General features: G+C 39.6%; 3 protein-coding genes across 4 annotated transcripts in view; 1 reads left to right on the top strand and 2 right to left on the bottom strand.

The window, feature by feature from the left end:
- Window positions 1–17,283, top strand: part of pomgnt1 (protein O-linked mannose N-acetylglucosaminyltransferase 1 (beta 1,2-)) — a 172,388-nt gene that overhangs the window by 79,981 nt on the left and 75,124 nt on the right. The gene's annotated exons all lie outside the window — the stretch shown is intronic.
- On the bottom strand, window positions 40–7,959 carry LOC308087432 (interferon-induced protein with tetratricopeptide repeats 2-like). 2 transcript variants are annotated; one of them, XM_080431278.1, is made up of 2 exons: window positions 7,913–7,959; window positions 40–2,107 (listed from the first exon to the last, which is right to left on the bottom strand). In XM_080431278.1, the coding sequence occupies exons 1-2, from the start codon at window positions 7,915–7,917 to the stop codon at window positions 595–597; spliced, it is 1,518 nt and encodes a 505-aa protein (XP_080287404.1). In that variant the 5' UTR covers window positions 7,918–7,959; the 3' UTR covers window positions 40–594. The 2 variants fall into 2 exon arrangements, with proteins under 2 accessions (XP_080287404.1, XP_080287403.1); XM_080431277.1 differs by lacking the exon at window positions 7,913–7,959 and adding an exon at window positions 2,431–2,539.
- Window positions 5,622–7,230, bottom strand: LOC308086359 (interferon-induced protein with tetratricopeptide repeats 2-like; the record flags this gene model as incomplete). Its single annotated transcript, XM_080429880.1, has 3 exons — window positions 5,622–5,791; window positions 6,173–7,128; window positions 7,223–7,230. The coding sequence occupies 3 exons, from the start codon at window positions 7,228–7,230 to the stop codon at window positions 5,622–5,624; spliced, it is 1,134 nt and encodes a 377-aa protein (XP_080286006.1).

The following is a 17,283-nucleotide window of genomic DNA, read 5'->3' as shown; positions in this document are numbered from 1 at the left end:
CAATCAGATCAATACAAATGAAAAGAAACATATAATACAAGTTACAGCATTAAGCATTTAGCAGAGTGAATTAAAAGGTGTAAGATCAGAGTACGCGGCATGAACCCTAGTCAATCAACAACGGCAAGTGTTTGAGTAAATAAAAAAACGATGTTATGCTGCAAAGAACATAGATTAGCATAATATGAAACCTAGCAACTATCTCAATCTAAATCTTTTTCAAAATAACTACTAAAATACATGCATCATAATACATGCATCATAACATAGCATCTGAACAACAACATACACTGATATATTCATATATTCATTGATAGACTGTCCATATTAATTCATTGCATGTTAGTGCCATGCAGAATCTTCAGCTTTTCTTTCTTTCTTTTTTCACTTTTAAATGTGCTTCTCCTGTGTTTCAACCTTACTTGCTGTCACTGACATGACAGCTGAATTTCCCTCCAGGGACCAATAAAGGTGTATCTCATCTTATATCTAGATAATATACTATCTAAATTGTCAACAAGTAGCTACAAACACAGAACTTAGTGTATATTTGAGTGTTTTCGGGTAGTGCTTTAACTATTTATGTTAAATTTTTTAACGTGTGGAAGGCATAGCTGCAGGAACTACTTTTGACCAGGCGGGGCGGAGTTCAATCTCAACGTCCTCAACCTCCTGCCCGAGGGGTGTGGGGGGGTACCTGTGGAAGAGGGGGGCGGCCGCACCCCCAGCACCCCTAGTTCCCACGGCTATGGTGTCAGGCTCCTCTTGAAGTGTAGCCAAGAAATCCTGTATTTCTGGACACCTTTTGCTCGACCCCCTACTTTGAATTTGTCTCAAAGTGTTGATACTATTGCCACGAAATCTGGAGGGTAGAGGTATTTCTGCTGCCATTATGTGATAGTCTATTGACATGTTGTGGTCTCCTACACGGAAATGTAAGTGTTTCGCATAGCTGTTGTAAAGCCCCTGTAAATCTTTTGGCTCTAGGTTACTTAATAGCATGTTGTTATATATCACGTCAGCTTTTGCCTTGTACTGAATTGATGCTGCATAAATACTGGCAAGGGTTAGATTTAATTTAAGAGAAGAATGGGGGTACAGAGAGATAACTTCATCAAGGAGACTGATGGCCTGATCAGTAAGAATTTGGTTGAGGCAATTGCCCCTGGCTGAATAGATCTTCCATATCTTCCATTTGAAGCATGATGCTAGAATCTTTTTCAGATAGCGGTTATTATTTGGCCCATGGGGGTGCCTTTCCAGAGCCTCTTTAGCCAAGTCAATGGCCTCATCTAAAGATAGATGCATTCTGTAAAGTCTCAGTAATGGTCTGATACCACTGTAGCTGCTCACAGGCTTTTGCAAGACTCTCTGAGCCAGCTCACGTGCTTCATCTTCTATCACTTTGCCTGTACTGGCAAGTCTGTCAAGGTAGACTGCAGCCACATACAAATTTTCTGGATCATTTTCCATTGCTGTTTTCAATTTCTTCAAGAGCTCAGCTTCCTGAATTGGAGTACAGTAGTCCCTGGAAGCGCTCGCAATGGCCAAGGCCTGGCTAGTGCGCCACTCCACTCTGTCAGGTTCCATACTGATAGCTTTCTGGAAATATTCTTCAGCTTCCTGCTGTCTGTCTGGGCCGGATATCATCAGGGTCCAGGCCTTTTCCGCATAGACCTCTGCATGGAGCTCATCTGGGGATGGAGATGGATATTCCTGAAGCAGAGCCTCTACCTTTGACACGTATTCCTGGCTTTTTTCTTGTTCTCCAAGGTGGTAGTGCAGCCAAGCCATGTTGCTGTAGTTCACCAGCAGCCAGGGACCCTCATCTGAAACTGTGTTTCTAATCTGGCGAAAGGCCTCGGCTGCCTTGCTGAAGCAGCACAAGGCGTCATGTGTAGTGGAACCCAGGGTCTCATCTTGAGAGCCTAATTGATAGTGAATGTATGCCTGCAGGTTATAGATGTGACCCAGCCATTGGTATCCCACTTCAGTGCCAATGTCCTCTAGGTCATCTCGGAGATGCAATAGTTTGTATCTGCTGTAGTCTATCCCCCATGTGAAGTGACACTCCAGTGCCTCCAGCTGGGTCCTTAATGTTGTTTGACTGGTTGATGATAAAAGTCAAATACAACAGGACATTAGATTTATGTAATATGTTCCATATGAATACTTGCATTATTCTTTTCATGAAGAAGTAATAGTCTCTCTCTCTCTCTCTCTCTCTCTCTCTCTCTCTCTCTCTCTATATATATATATATATATATATATATATATATATATATAAATTATATATATATATGTATATACTGTACATACATACATACACACACACACACACCCGACGTACTACTGTATACATTTATCAAGTTAATTGCTCCTCATACAGATTATTATGCAATAAAATCCTCTAGTGCTATAATACCTTACCTCATTGTATTTCTGTTGGCAGCTCTGTTGACAAAACTGTATCGTTAGGGTGTTGATAGCTCCACAAAATGTTTGTAATTTGCTCTGGTCTGGATGTGGCACATTAAAAGTTCATAGTGGTGCAAAATCAAAGCAGTGCATTCATATGAGGACTTTTAGGTTTCGTTTCTGTCACATATTGCGGGTGGGGTTTAGCTAGCTATGTCGGTCCTATTGGCCGATTAAACTAGCCTACCCTACCTTATGTAACACACTTGGCACTTTCTATTCTCAGGAAATAGTGTCTCTGGAACAAACGAAACCTATCAGAGGAAGAAATGCCACCCTTAAAGCGACACCCACCCCCTAACCACTATCATCTCCAATCTACATCATTGCTATCGGGCAGAAAGCTTGTAGCTCTATATTTCAACTATTTATGCATTTTCAAAAATAAATGTCCTACTGTCCTAATGTCCTACCTAACTAATGAGAAGTAAGCTATCAACAAGAGCTGTGACTAAATAACTACATTGGATTGATTGGAACGCAGATTCTTTTTTCTTTTCTTCTATTATTTGAAAGTAAGCTTAATGGACATACAAGGTTTCCACCTGACCGCAACGAAACACAAATTACTCCCTTGGTTTGAACTTAAAGTACATGACACTCTCCTCATTATATGATTTCAAAACAACACCCAGTATGTTGATGTCGGTAAGGAAACGTGTGATTGTTCCTGAGAGACTCTTTTTGTTAATGCATGGTTTTAAGTAAACATGGAGCTGCTTGTTACATGGAGCTTGATTAGACGGATATGTGCACCACCCTAAAATAATGTTAATTTCACCAGGTCATCACAGAAGTGACGTCACAGGCATCGCAGTCACTCCAAATCCTCAGAGAGTCTAATAATACATGAATGATCCAAACATTTTTTATTTTAAGTTTACTTGGATGATTGCATACGCCAATGTTGGTATGTACAATACCGTTCATTCATTAACCACTTCTTAAACTGTATATACTTCGTTGAGCGGGGTTCCCCCAGGGGGTCTATGCTTGGTCCCCTCCTTTTGATCTGCTATTTTTGCAGAATGTTCACTATTATGACATGCCCAGAATAGGGACGCTATAGGGTTCATGTGGTTAAATTGTTTCCTAGGGTTCTAGTCTAGATTGTGTAAGTGTTAATGGATCTGGTAACCAAAACCATTTCCCCCTATTATTCCATTATTTTTTCTTTTGTCACAGGAGTTCAAAAAAAGAGTCACAAGAAGAGTCGAAGAAGAAACAAGTGATCTGTTTTTCTTTTCATGGATTTATTGTTATACTTGTAAGCTGCCCAATAATGAACCTCTAACTCTTGAAGCTTTCTGAATATTTTTTTACATCAGATATTGAAACCAATTGGAAGTTTTTAGATGTTGAACTTAGACCAACAGAAGACGTGTTGCAGTTATACATTTCTGTATGTGCTTTATTCTGCATTCAGAGTAGGTTGGTTTAATGGTCTGTCATAACAGAACCTTAGTTATACAGTGGTGGAGCAACCCATATACAGTAGACAGTCAATGTTGTTCATAATAAGTGCAGGCAATAAGTTTGACATTTTTGTCCAGGCTGAAGTTGTATGTTTGACATGTATGTAACACTGTTATTTCACTGTGTATAATACCTTTATTACAAAAATAAAAGAACCTGCTGTTAGTTGTGCATCCTTTTGGGTTGTTTTGTTGGCTCAAAATCAATCAATCAGATCAATTCAAATGAAAAGAAACATATAATACAAGTTACAGCATTAAGCATTTAGCAGAGTGAATTAAAAAGTGTAAGATCAGAGTAAGCGGCATGAACCCTAGTCAATCAACAACGGCAAGTGTTTGAGTAAATAAAAAAACTATGTTATGCTGCAAAGAACATAGATTAGCATAATATGAAACCTAGCAACTATCTCAATCTAAATCTTTTTCAAAATAACTACTAAAATACATGCATCATAACAGCCTACATAGCATCTGAACAACAACATACACTGATATATTCATAAATGCATTGTTGATAGACTGTCCATATTAATTCATTGCATGTTAGTGCCATGCAGAATCTTCAGCTTTTCTTTCTTTCTTTTTTCACTTTTAAATACTTGCTGTCACTGACATGACAGCTGAATTTCCCTCCAGGGACCAATAAAGGTGTATCTCATCTTATATCTAGATAATATACTATCTCCCCTTAAAACAGTGGAAACATTCAAATACTTAGGCCTTTGGTTAGATTCTGAATTTTCTTTTAAGCCCCATATCGATTCTCTTAGGAGTAAAGTAAATAATGGTCTCAGATTAATGTATAGATCAATAAACTGTTTTACTTTTCAAATAAGAAAACATATTGTTCAGCAGCTTCTACTTCCTATCATTGACTATTGTGACATCATTTATCAGAACACCTCTGAGACACATCTTCATTCGTTAAATGTAGTTTACAATAATATATGTAGATTTGTACTCCGGTGTCCTTACAGTACACATCACTGTGTTCTGTATGATACGTTAAACTGGTTATCTCCTCATGATAGGAGACATTTTCATTGGTTGCTTTTTGTTTTTAAATGTATTTACTTTAATTATCCTTCTTATTTGAAAGAGCTTTTACGTCCGTTCAGTTCAAGATACCCATTAAGACATACACAACAACCTGTTTTTGAGGTACCTGTCGGTATAAACAAAGAAATTGGGAGACGTTCTTTTAAGTTTAAAGCACCTTCTGATTGGAACAATTTATCCACTTTACTTAGATCAATTATTTCATTTTCTGTTTTCAAAATATCTCTGCTTGATTCCCTAAAATCTAACTGTTCTTGCTTTTGATTTCATAATTGATTGTTTTATTATTATTTTATTTTTTCATTTTTATTATTATTTTTATTATGGCGTAACAGATGTAGACTGGTCTGGGATGGTGTGAGAGCCCTTATGTGTATGTTTTGTTGTTGTTGTTGTTGAATGATGTGATTGTTTTGTATCAATGTTTGTGTGTTGTGCCTGAGGACCCCCTGGAAGACGAGATGCTGCATCTCAAGGGGTTTATCCTCCAATAAAATTTTCAAATCAAAATCTAAATAAAAATTGTCAACAAGTAGCTACAAACACAGAACTTAGTGTATATTTGAGTGTTTTCGGGTAGTGCTTTAACTATTTATGTTACATTTTTTAAGGTGTGGAAGGCATAGCTGCAGGAACTACTTTTGACCAGGCGGGGCGGAGTTCAATCTCAACGCCCTCAACCTCCTGCCCGAGGGGTGTGGGGGGGTACCTGTGGAAGAGGGCGGCGGTCGCACCCCCAGCACCCCTAGTTCCCGCAGCTATGGTGTCAGACTCCTCTTGAAGTGTGGCCAAGAAATCCTGTATATCTGGACACCTTATGTTCCTCCCCCTACTTTGAATTTGTCTTAAGATTTTGATACTATCCTGACGAAATTTGGAAGGTAGTGGTATCTCTGCTACCTTCATGTGATACTCTACTGACCTGTAGTGGTCTTTTAGATGATAATTTAAGTATTTTGCATACCTGTTGCATACCATCTGTAACTCTTTCGGTTCTAGGTTACTTTCAAGCATTTTTTTATATATCAGGTCAGCTTTTTCCTTGTAATGAGTTGATTCTGCATACATACCAGCAAGAGATAGATTTGTTTTATATGAAGAACAGAGGTAAAGGGAGATAACTTCCTCAAAGAGACTGATGGCCCGATCAGTAAGACTTTGGTTCAGGAGATTGTCCCTGTCTGAATAGATTTTCCATTTGTAGCAATTTGCGAGACAGCTTTTCAGATAGCGGTTATCATTTGGTCCATGGGGATGCCTCTCCAGAGCCTCTTTTGCCAAGCCAATGGCCTCATCAAATGATAGATGCATTCTGTATAGTTTCAGTAATGGTCTGATACCACTGTAGCTGCTCCCAGGCTTTTGCAAGACTCTCTGAGCCAGCTCACGTGCTTCATCTTCTATCACTTTGCCTGTATTGGCAAGTCTGTCAAGGTAGACTGCAGCCACATACAAATTTTCTGGATCATTTTCCATTGCTGTTTTCAATTTCTTCAAGAGCTCAGCTTTCTGAATTGGAGTACAGTAGTCCCTGGAAGCGCTCGCTATGGCCAAGGCCTGGCTAGTGCGCCACTCCACTCTGTCAGGTTCCATACTGATAGCTTTCTGGAAATATTCTTCAGCTTCCTGCTGTCTGTGTGTGCCGCACATCATCAGGGTCCAGGCCTTTTCCGCATAGACCTCTGCATGGAGCTCATCTGGGGATGGAGATGGATATTCCTGAAGCAGAGCCTCTACCTTTGACACGTATTCCTGGCTTTTTTCTTGTTCTCCAAGGTGGTAGTGCAGCCAAGCCATGTTGCTGTAGTTCACCAGCAGCCAGGGACCCTCATCTGAAACTGTGTTTCTAATCTGGCGAAAGGCCTCTGGCGCCTTGCTGAAGCAGCACAAGGCGTCATGTGTAGTGGAACCCAGGGTCTCATCTTGAGAGCCTAATTGGTAGTGAATGTATGCCTGCGCGTTATAGATGTGACCCAGCCATTGGTATCCCACTTCAGTGCCAATGTCCTCTTGGTTATCTCGGACACGCAATAGTTTGGATCTGCTCTTGTTGTCTATTCCCCATGTGAAGTGACACTCCAGTGCCTCCAGCTGGGTCCTTAATGTTGTTTGACTGGTTAATGATAAAAGTCACATAAAACACTGACATTAGATTTATGGTGTTATTATTTGTGAGACATGCCAAATATAATATATTCCATATGAACATTTGCATTATTCTTTTCACGAACAAGTGATATAGGATATAGACTGTGTAGACTGTATGTATATATACTTATACTGTATATCAGGGCTCCGGGACCCCTAGGGGGTCCTCAGAGTTATTACAGGGGGGCCACCAAATCTTTGTGTGATAGGATATTTCTTTTACTTTAACCACTTGAACTCTATAGCATCCATTTTCTGAGGAGAACTTCAGCCAAAAATAGCAGATCTACAAGCTATTGTTGATGTAGAGGGGAAAAAAGAGCAGACCAAGTACAGAGTGAAAGTCAAGTTTACTAATTACAGAGGGTTGAAGGGGTTAAATGTCTTAAAATACACATTAACATGAATCCAGCATACACTGATGATAATGATGGCAAACAAGTCTATGAAGCTATATTAAATCTATGAAAAAGTTTAATCTGTGACACAATTTTATACAATATAGTGGGGGTCCCTGCTTCATCTCTCTCTCAGCTAAGGTGTTCTTGGCCTGAAAAACGTTGAAGACCCCTGCTGTATATTATTATATTATATTATAGGCCTATTATAATATATTATATTATAGGCCTATTATAATATATTATATAAGCCTATATTATACAGGCCTATTATATAATATAATATAATATAATATAATATAATATAATATAATATAATATAATATAATATAATATAATATTATGGCTTACCTCATTGTAGCCTATGCCTAGCAGTTCTTGTCGATGTCTGTTGATTAATGTGGTATCTGACCACAGACTTAAAGGTTTCTATTTCTTTTGTAGTTGCCAACAACGCCATATTGCAGATAAGTTTGTTGTCCCAGAGATGAGAATGAATGGTTGTAGAATGAAGGAGTCATCACTAGTTAGTGAGGTTTCGTTGCTTCCATTTTATTCAGACAGTACAGACAGTACAGAACAGCCAACCATCTCCACAGCCCAACGGCCTGGAGTGGCACACACCACAAGCTTACATTTTAGTATGGTATATATAGCAGTGGTCACATTTTGAATAAGGGGGTGGGGGTCAGCCTCCAAAAGTGAGACCCACCCAGACAAACAATAGATCCCCCTCTGAGTTCCCTGATTCAATTTGCACCTGTATGAAGCAGGAAAAGGGGATGGAGACAGACCTCCTGTCTCTCAGGTAGAACAAAAGGCAATGCTGATAACCCCCACTCAGGGCCAACAGCCACCTCTTTGAATACGCTCCCCTGTCTGTAGGCTACCTGTGAAGCAACCATATGGAAATATACAGCAGACCCCCCATGGGAGACTTCAAACGTCTTCCACAAACACGTATATTTCAAAAGAACCACAAAGAATCCGCCCCCCATGAAAAGCGACCGGAACACCAACCAGGAAAAAAATAAAACATTCAGGAAGACCAAAACAGCAAACAACATCACACAGAACAATGCACATACAAAAACCAAGATTACATAGTACAGCGACACGGTGAATTACATCAAATAGACACCCCCAAAACTAATTAGCGTGCAGGATCCCTCTGTTAGCCTTTTAAACTCCAGGATAAAACATTACACAGCCCCCACCCAGTGGAAGCTGACAGCACACAGTCGAATCACGCCCACCAAGCGATAGCACCACCCCCCAAGATCAATGTCCCCCTCGCCCAGTCACCAAAATATACTCAAAGATAGCCTAATTCTTATCCCTAAGTTTTACACCGTACCATCAAGCATATATGACAACTACCACGAAAGTGCCCACACGGAAAAAAGAAGGCAGCGTACCCCCCAATGAAACAATAACCCACAAAGTAAACTCACATTAAACACAGGAGACCAGAAAGTAAAAAATATACCCTCGCATCACTTCCCATGGCAGCTATAGCCCCACAGTTTAACCCACCCTTATCACAAAAACATAACCCCAGGTCCCATATGCGCAGTGTTCCGCTCGATAATGTCTCTCTTGCAGTCTCCCTCAACGTCATCTCCTCACCCCAGCCGTGCTCCAGCGCCGTACCCAGATTTTCCAACAGATAGCTGCATGTTTACAACAGAGCGCTCCACTAGCGATCGCTGAAGATGTGTCACCACACTCCCCACGAAGAACCCCTTCATCGCAAGTCCTCCACTCTGTCGGCATCCGCTGTCCTCTCCCCACAACATACCCGCTACGAAGAAATTCGACACACCAATTTCTCCGCTCTGCCGTCTGCACCGCAGCGCGCCCTTCTAGCGATCGCAGAAGATATGTTGAGCAGCCAGATGAGTCGTACAACCGTCCTAGACCTGGTCATGAAGTCCTCTCCTTGTAGATTCTCGAAAAATCGTCGTCATGTCGTCCCGATGTCCCGCCGCACGTTCTTTCGACGCCTGGCTCAGTATCCCTGGAGACTCGCGCCTCCAAAAAACCAAACCAACACGACTGCCGACTTCGACGCCATAATGTGGTATCTGACCACAGACTTAAAGGTTTCTATTTCTTTTGTAGTTGCCAACAACGCCATATTGCAGATAAGTTTGTTGTCCCAGAGATGAGAATGAATGGTTGTAGAATGAAGGAGTCATCACTAGTTAGTGAGGTTTCGTTGCTTCCATTTTATTCAGACAGTACAGACAGTACAGAACAGCCAACCATCTCCACAGCCCAACGGCCTGGAGTGGCACACACCACAAGCTTACATTTTAGTATGGTATATATAGCAGTGGTCACATTTTGAATAAGGGGGTGGGGGTCAGCCTCCAAAAGTGAGACCCACCCAGACAAACAATAGATCCCCCTCTGAGTTCCCTGATTCAATTTGCACCTGTATGAAGCAGGAAAAGGGGATGGAGACAGACCTCCTGTCTCTCAGGTAGAACAAAAGGCAATGCTGATAACCCCCACTCAGGGCCAACAGCCACCTCTTTGAATACGCTCCCCTGTCTGTAGGCTACCTGTGAAGCAACCATATGGAAATATACAGCATTAGCTCAAAGGTTTTGCGCAGATCAAAAGTTCAAAAGGTATGTGGTGCAATAAAAGTAAGCCATAAAATCAAACGGAACCACTCCAAAAGCCTGACAAACAAAACAATAAATATCCAACTTGTTCATAACTTCGCTGAATAGCTTGCTCAACAGTGCCCGCTCCGTTTGTACTAGCTTTGCTGCTGGTCAAACCATCGCATTTATAGGAGGACTTATTTATAGGAAGTACTCACATAGTCGCATTCTTTACTTAAGTAAAAGTATCAATACTGCAATGAAGATATAGGCCTACTATGTTACACGTAAAAGTCCGGAATTCAATATTTACTTGAGTAAAAGTACAAAAGCATTGGTAAGTAGGCCTACTTAAAGTACCAAAAGTAGAAAGTACTCATTATGCAGAATGTCATATTTCACAAGTTTTCAAATGTATAAACATCTTTAGAAAATAGCGCATTGTGAGCTTGTGGCACGGCTATTTTGAAATGGCCGAAATGTATAAAGGGCTTAAGTGGGTAATGTAGGCTATGTTTTGTAAATAATAATCAAAATATACAAAGTAACAAGTAACAAGTAACTTAGCCCTGAAACATGACTGTCATATCTTGACAGATGAGCGTCATGTGAACCATGGATAGTAACTAAAGTTTTCAAATAATTGTAGTGGAGTCTGGAGACGTAAAAGTATAATGCCTCTGAGATGTATAGCTGAATAGAAGTAAAGGTAGGCTACTGAAAATTGGAAATACCCCAGTAAAGTAAAAAATACCTCAAACTTGTACTAATTACAGTACCTGAGTAAATGTACTTAGTTACTTTACACCACTGCTTTTTGGTTTCGATTCAGTCAAATTGCGTAGGTGGGATTTTATGGGCCCACATTTTCCGAGTCTGTTAACTTATGTAACACTCACTTGGCACTAGGACACTTTCTATTCTCAGGAAATAGTGTCTCAGGACTGGAACAAACGAAACCTATCAAAACTCAAGGGCTTGGTGTGGTGGTATATATATCTATGGTGGTAGCCCTGAAACATCACTGTCGTATGACAGTCATGGAACCACTTGTTCCTGGTTTGAGAATGTTTCACATTTACAACCACTCAGTACGTCTACATATACGTTCACATTTCAAATATAAAGTGCTTACCCTAAAGCCACAAATGTAACAAGTTAAAGCGCCTGGGTTTAAGTACCCGTGTCTTCTGTATTGTTCAATAAAAAGCATTTTAATCCGATCAGTGGTCATTTTCTCCGATTTATTTCCATATGCTTTCAACTACGTGCCCCTATTGCTTGGGAGGTGTATTGCACTCAGATACATTATTTAAAAAAAAGAAATGGCTGCCGATCGGATTAAAATACTTTTTATAGAACAATACGGAAGATACTTATATAACCGGGTGCTTTAACTTGTTACATCCGTGGCCGTGGGGTCAGCACTTTATATTTGTAATCTGAATGTTAATATAGATGTACCGGTTGTAAATGTAAAACATTCTCAAACCAGGAACAAGTGGTTCCATGACGCTTGTGACAGACGAGCGTCATAGAGACACACGGGGACTACAAAATTCACGCCCACTTTTGAGACAGCGCCGCTACTCGAGGTCCGTTAGAACGATGAACTGCAGCTGCCAATGCATTCCCTATGAGAGGATATGAGAGTTAGCCTACTTTTAAAATTATCCTGCATTAACTGAAGACGATATTGATTTAAATAAAAATATGTTTCCAAATGTATGGAGTGTCTTTGTCAACATATCTTCTTGTTTTCTTAATAGTTGATGTGCTTCACATTTAATTTGCCACTTTAACGAGTTACCCATAATGCTAACACAGCAGAGGGTAGACAGCAGACGGGCATTTCAGTGACATCACTGTCTTTACGAGTGCCGAGCGCCGACCAGTGGCGTACACACTGAGGCAGGAGAGGCGGTCGCCTGCCCAACTAAGATCTCGCCTCCCCTAAAGAAAAAAAAAAAACCCGAAAATGTGTCATTGCGTGCTTAATGTCCTCAAAGTCACGCATCCAACAAGCTTTGAACTGAGCAGATTGGACCTTCTGTTCCAGAGATAATGACCAAAACCTATTGAAAACGGCCACTTTCGCCAGTTTTCTGGGTATTGAAAACCTCAAGGGATGCGTCCGTGATGCGATCACTTAAACTCTAGATCTCCGATGCTAGCGATTTTGACATACTGATGGAGTATATTATAGTATATTGTGGGTAGTATATCGAGATGAAAGATATGGGACATTAAAAAGGACAAATTAAACAAATGGGACAGATTATTAGAACACAAAAAAAATCGCTACAGCCTCAGTAGTTAACCAGTGAAATGACGGTATTTTACAATGCCTCTCATAGAGATTGCATTGAGAGCTGCAGTTCATCGTTCTAACGGACCCCGAGTGTCAAAAGTGGGCGTGGATTTGTAGGCCTTCCGCTTCCGGCCGTGTGTCTCTATGTGAACCATGGCTAGGTGTGGTGGTGGTGGCGCATCAAAAGTTCTGTGGTGCAATAAAAGTAAGCTATAAATTCAAACGGAACCTCTCCAATAGCCTGACAGACAAAACATGTGTTATTGAGAGCAAATGTAATAAAATGAAATTGTTCATCAAAAAATATATAAAAGGTAAGATAATAAGAAACTCAATAAATATCCAACATGTTCATAATTCCGCTGCTATAGCTTGCTCAGTCAGTGCCCTCTCCGTATGTATTAGCTTTACTGCTGTTCAAACCATTGCATTCACATCACATGAGGACTTTTTGGCAGTGGTGGAAAAAAGTATAGGCTATACTCACATTCTTTACTTAAGTAAAAGCAGTGGATTTTTGAACTAGGGGGGCTATATTTTCTGACGTCACGTGCACGCGCACGTGCACGCATGTGCACATAGCCAATCAGCTCAGTGCTAGTTGAAATACTGTATTCAATATGTGATTTTTAATGTATTTATATCTTATTATTTAGTTGCATTGTTAATTTGTTGTTTGTATTTTTGTTTCAATTAATTAATTATTTTATTTTCCTTTTAGTTTGATATAAAAGCCCTTTACATAGACTCACCCACACATAAGTACTTAAAATAATCAGACAACTTGTCTCTGTCTTGTCTCAGAGAACTGGGTCCTCTTCTAAGCGATCCCCTTCACACTCTGCAGTGCAGAGACTGTTGTCTCTCATTGTGAGAGGAATGTACACATTCAATTCAAGTCCATGGCTTTTCTCGATTAGCCTAATGTTATGCAAAGCAGCCAGGTAGACGCTATTGAGAACGGCTCACCGCTGACGGCGCGAACCTTGAGAGGCTATTGTTTAAACTTTAAGGTGTTAAAGACCGCAGCTGACGGTGCGTGCTCGCGCGTGCATGTGGAGCTCCCAGCCCCCCAGCCCCCATAGCGCCAGAAGAACTAAGGGGTCGCCGACCCCCCATAGCACCCCCTGTTGCTATTTTTAAATGGCCGAAATGTATATAGGGCTGAAGTGGGTAATGTATGTTTTGTAATAATAATCAAAATCTACAAAGTAACTATAGTTACTATAATGTCCAAATCATTGTAGCGGAGTAAAAGTGTGATATTTGCCTCTGAAATGTATGGCGGAGTAGAAGTAAAAGTACTGAAAATTGGAAATACTCCAGTAAAGTAATATTAAAATACCTCAAAATTGTACCTAAGTACAGTACTTGAGTAAGTGTACTTAGTTACTTCACACCACTGCTTTTTGGTTTCGATTCTGTCAAATTGCGTAGGTGGCACTGGCACTGGGACACTTTCTATTCTCAGGAAATAGTGTCCCTGGAACAAACGAAGCCTATCAAAACTCAAGGGCGTGGGAATCTGTAGAAGAAAAACAATTATTTGTACGTTATCTCAGTGGTTCTCAAAGTGGGGTCCAGGGACCTCCAGGGGACCTTGAGGGAGTTCCAGACGGTCCCCAACTAAATGATAGATAGTTAGGAACCAAATGGACCCTATGGGTCTGTAACTCAGAAAGTGTACAAATGGAACCAAATGGACAGAGTTATAACATTGATTTTACAATATAAATTGGGGTCCCAGAGATAGAAATGCCATTAAATGAGGGTCCGTCAAACTGGGGGTCCTTGAAATTAAAATGGTTGAGAATCACCACTAGAGCTGTAAAGAAATCTTCTCTTATGGGGGTCCCTATCATATATTTTCAAATGGGGGTCCGCGGGCTAATAAGTGTCAATTTGGGGGTCCTTGACATGAAAACGTTTGAGAACCACTGATCTATGTAAAACCTGCATGGTTGCCCGAGGCTACTAAAACACTGACAACTTTTGACTAATCTCTCAAGAACAGATTCTGCTCTGAGATAGTACAAACAGCAGAGGGCGCTGTTTTTCATTCTCATTTGGCTTTGGGTTCCCAGATTGACTTTTGACAGACCTGTTATACTACATTTTATTTTGCAGAAATAAAATCTTCCTTACATTGTTTTGTCCATGAATTTGTGTTCTTGCATGCAACAAGCAAAACAGTTATTTGAGAGCAAAAAATGAAAATAATAATAAGAATGTGCGATATTGCTATAGAAAAAAAGTATTAATTGTATTGCAGTCTTGATCCCAAAAAAAATATTTGAGCTTTTGATTCTGTCACATCTTGTGTGACACACACACATGTAATTGTATTGTATTGTCAGAAATGTAATTCCACATAAAAATTCCTTAGGCCTATATCACACACTTCACAGCTCATAGGGACACTTTCTATAAAAGGATTAAGAACTTTTGGTTTCAACTTGGGAGTTTATTTTAAAATGTACCCAGGAAAACCTGTACATAAAAAAAAGGAATAAGTAACTAATTTTATTTTTTATTTATGTTGCTGACACTGACATCATTTGACAGCAATAGCCTCTGAATTACAAGTTTTATTTTACAGCAATATAACCTTCCTTACATTGATTTATTCATGAACAATTCTGGCATGTTCATTGTAAGGAGATTTGGTTTGGAGGAGCATCACAGCTATTCAGCTTGACATTTTTAATGATACACTCAAAAATAGGAGTCCTACAAAGTTGTATTACTAGGGTTATCTTTTGACATTTTAATTGAAATATATGTAAACTGTATGTGCTTTATTCTGCATTCAGAGTAGGTTTAATGGTCTGTCATAACAGAACCTTAGTTATACAGTGGAGCAACCCATATAGACAGCCAATGTTGTTCATAATAAGTGCAGGCAATAAGTTTGACATTTTTGTCCAGGCTGAAGTTGTATGTTTGACATGTATGTAACACTGTTATTTCACTGTGTATAATACCTTTATTACAAACATAAAAGAACCTGCTGTTAGTTGTGCATCCTTTTGGGTTGTTTTGTTGGCTCAAAATCAATCAATCAGATCAATTCAAATGAAAAGAAACATATAATACAAGTTACAGCATTAAGCATTTAGCAGAGTGAATTAAAAAGTGTAAGATCAGAGTAAGCGGCATGAACCCTATTCAATCAACGACGGCAAGTGTTTGAGTAAATAAAAAAACTATGTTATGCTGCAAAGAACATAGATTAGCATAATATGAAACCTAGCAACTATCTCAATCTAAATCTTTTTCAAAATAACTACTAAAATACATGCATCATAACAGCCTACATAGCATCTGAACAACAACATACACTGATATATTCATAAATTCATTGTTGATAGACTGTCCATATTAATTCATTGCATGTTAGTGCCATGCAGAATCTTCAGCTTTTCTTTCTTTCTTTTTTCACTTTTAAATGTGCTTCTCCTGTGTTTCAACCTTACTTGCTGTCACTGACATGACAGCTGAATTTCCCTCCAGGGACCAATAAAGGTGTATCTCATCTTATATCTAGATAATATACTATCTAAATTGTCAACAAGTAGCTACAAACACAGAACTTAGTGTATATTTGAGTGTTTTCGGGTAGTGCTTTAACTATTTATGTAAAATTTTTTAAGGTGTGGAAGGCATAGCTGCAGGAACTACTTTTGACCAGGCGGGGCGGAGTTCAATCTCAACGCCCTCAACCTCCTGCCCGAGGGGTGTGGGGGGGTACCTGTGGAAGAGGGGGGCGGCCGCACCCCCAGCACCCCTAGTTCCCACGGCTATGGTGTCAGGCTCCTCTTGAAGTGTAGCCAAGAAATCTTGTATTTCTGGACACCTTTTGTTCCTCCCCCTACTTTGAATTTGTCTTAAGATTTTGATACTATCCTGACGAAATTTGGAAGGTAGTGGTATCTCTGCTACCTTCATGTGATACTCTACTGACCTGTAGTGGTCTTTTAGATGATAATTTAAGTATTTTGCATACCTGTTGCATACCATCTGTAACTCTTGCGGTTCTAGGTTACTAGGTGACTGAACGTCATGAAACCTTTAAGTTCAGTAAAAAGTACTCACATTTTTTACTTAAGTAAAAGTATCAATACTACAATGCAGAAATACTCTGTTACAAGTAAAAGTCCAGAATTAAAAATTTACTTGAGTAAAAGTACAAAAGTATTGGTATCAAAATATACTTAAAGTACAAAAGTAAAAGTACTCATTATCTATAATGTCCCATTTCACAGGTTTTCAAATGTATAAAATGTGTAAAAATCTTTTGAAAATAGCAGATCTACAAGCTCACAATGCATGGCATCGCAGCGCATTGTGAGCTTGTAGATCGGCTATTTTCAAATGGCCGAAATGTATATAGGGCTGAAGTGGTTAATGTATGTTTTGTAATAATAATAACAAAATCTGCAAAGTAGCCTAACTAGTAACTAAAGTTTTCAAATAATTGTAGTGGAGTAAAAGTACAATATTTGCCTCTGAGAAGTAGTGGAGTAGAAGTAAAAGTTCAGAAAATTGTACCTGAACTTCAGTAAATGTAAATGTTACTTTCCACCACTGCTTAAGTTGGAGCCTTGAGTAAAATAAATGATAACTAGAAAAAGTGCTCCTCGGAGCACAGGTCTCCGCCAGGTCAGGTAGGTTATTGTGGCCTCCTGGTGGCGCTATAATAAGGCAATGTGAAAATGGTGCCATTTCTTCTTAGGCCTTGCATGGCAATCGGACACTGCATTCATGATTTGAGGCATTTTGTTCCAAAAATG

Source organism: Gymnoscopelus braueri, assembly GCF_963280865.1.
Source record: "Gymnoscopelus braueri genome assembly, chromosome: 6".
Classification (NCBI taxonomy): Eukaryota; Metazoa; Chordata; class Actinopteri; order Myctophiformes; family Myctophidae; genus Gymnoscopelus; species Gymnoscopelus braueri.
This window is presented reverse-complemented; position numbering and strand designations above follow the sequence as displayed.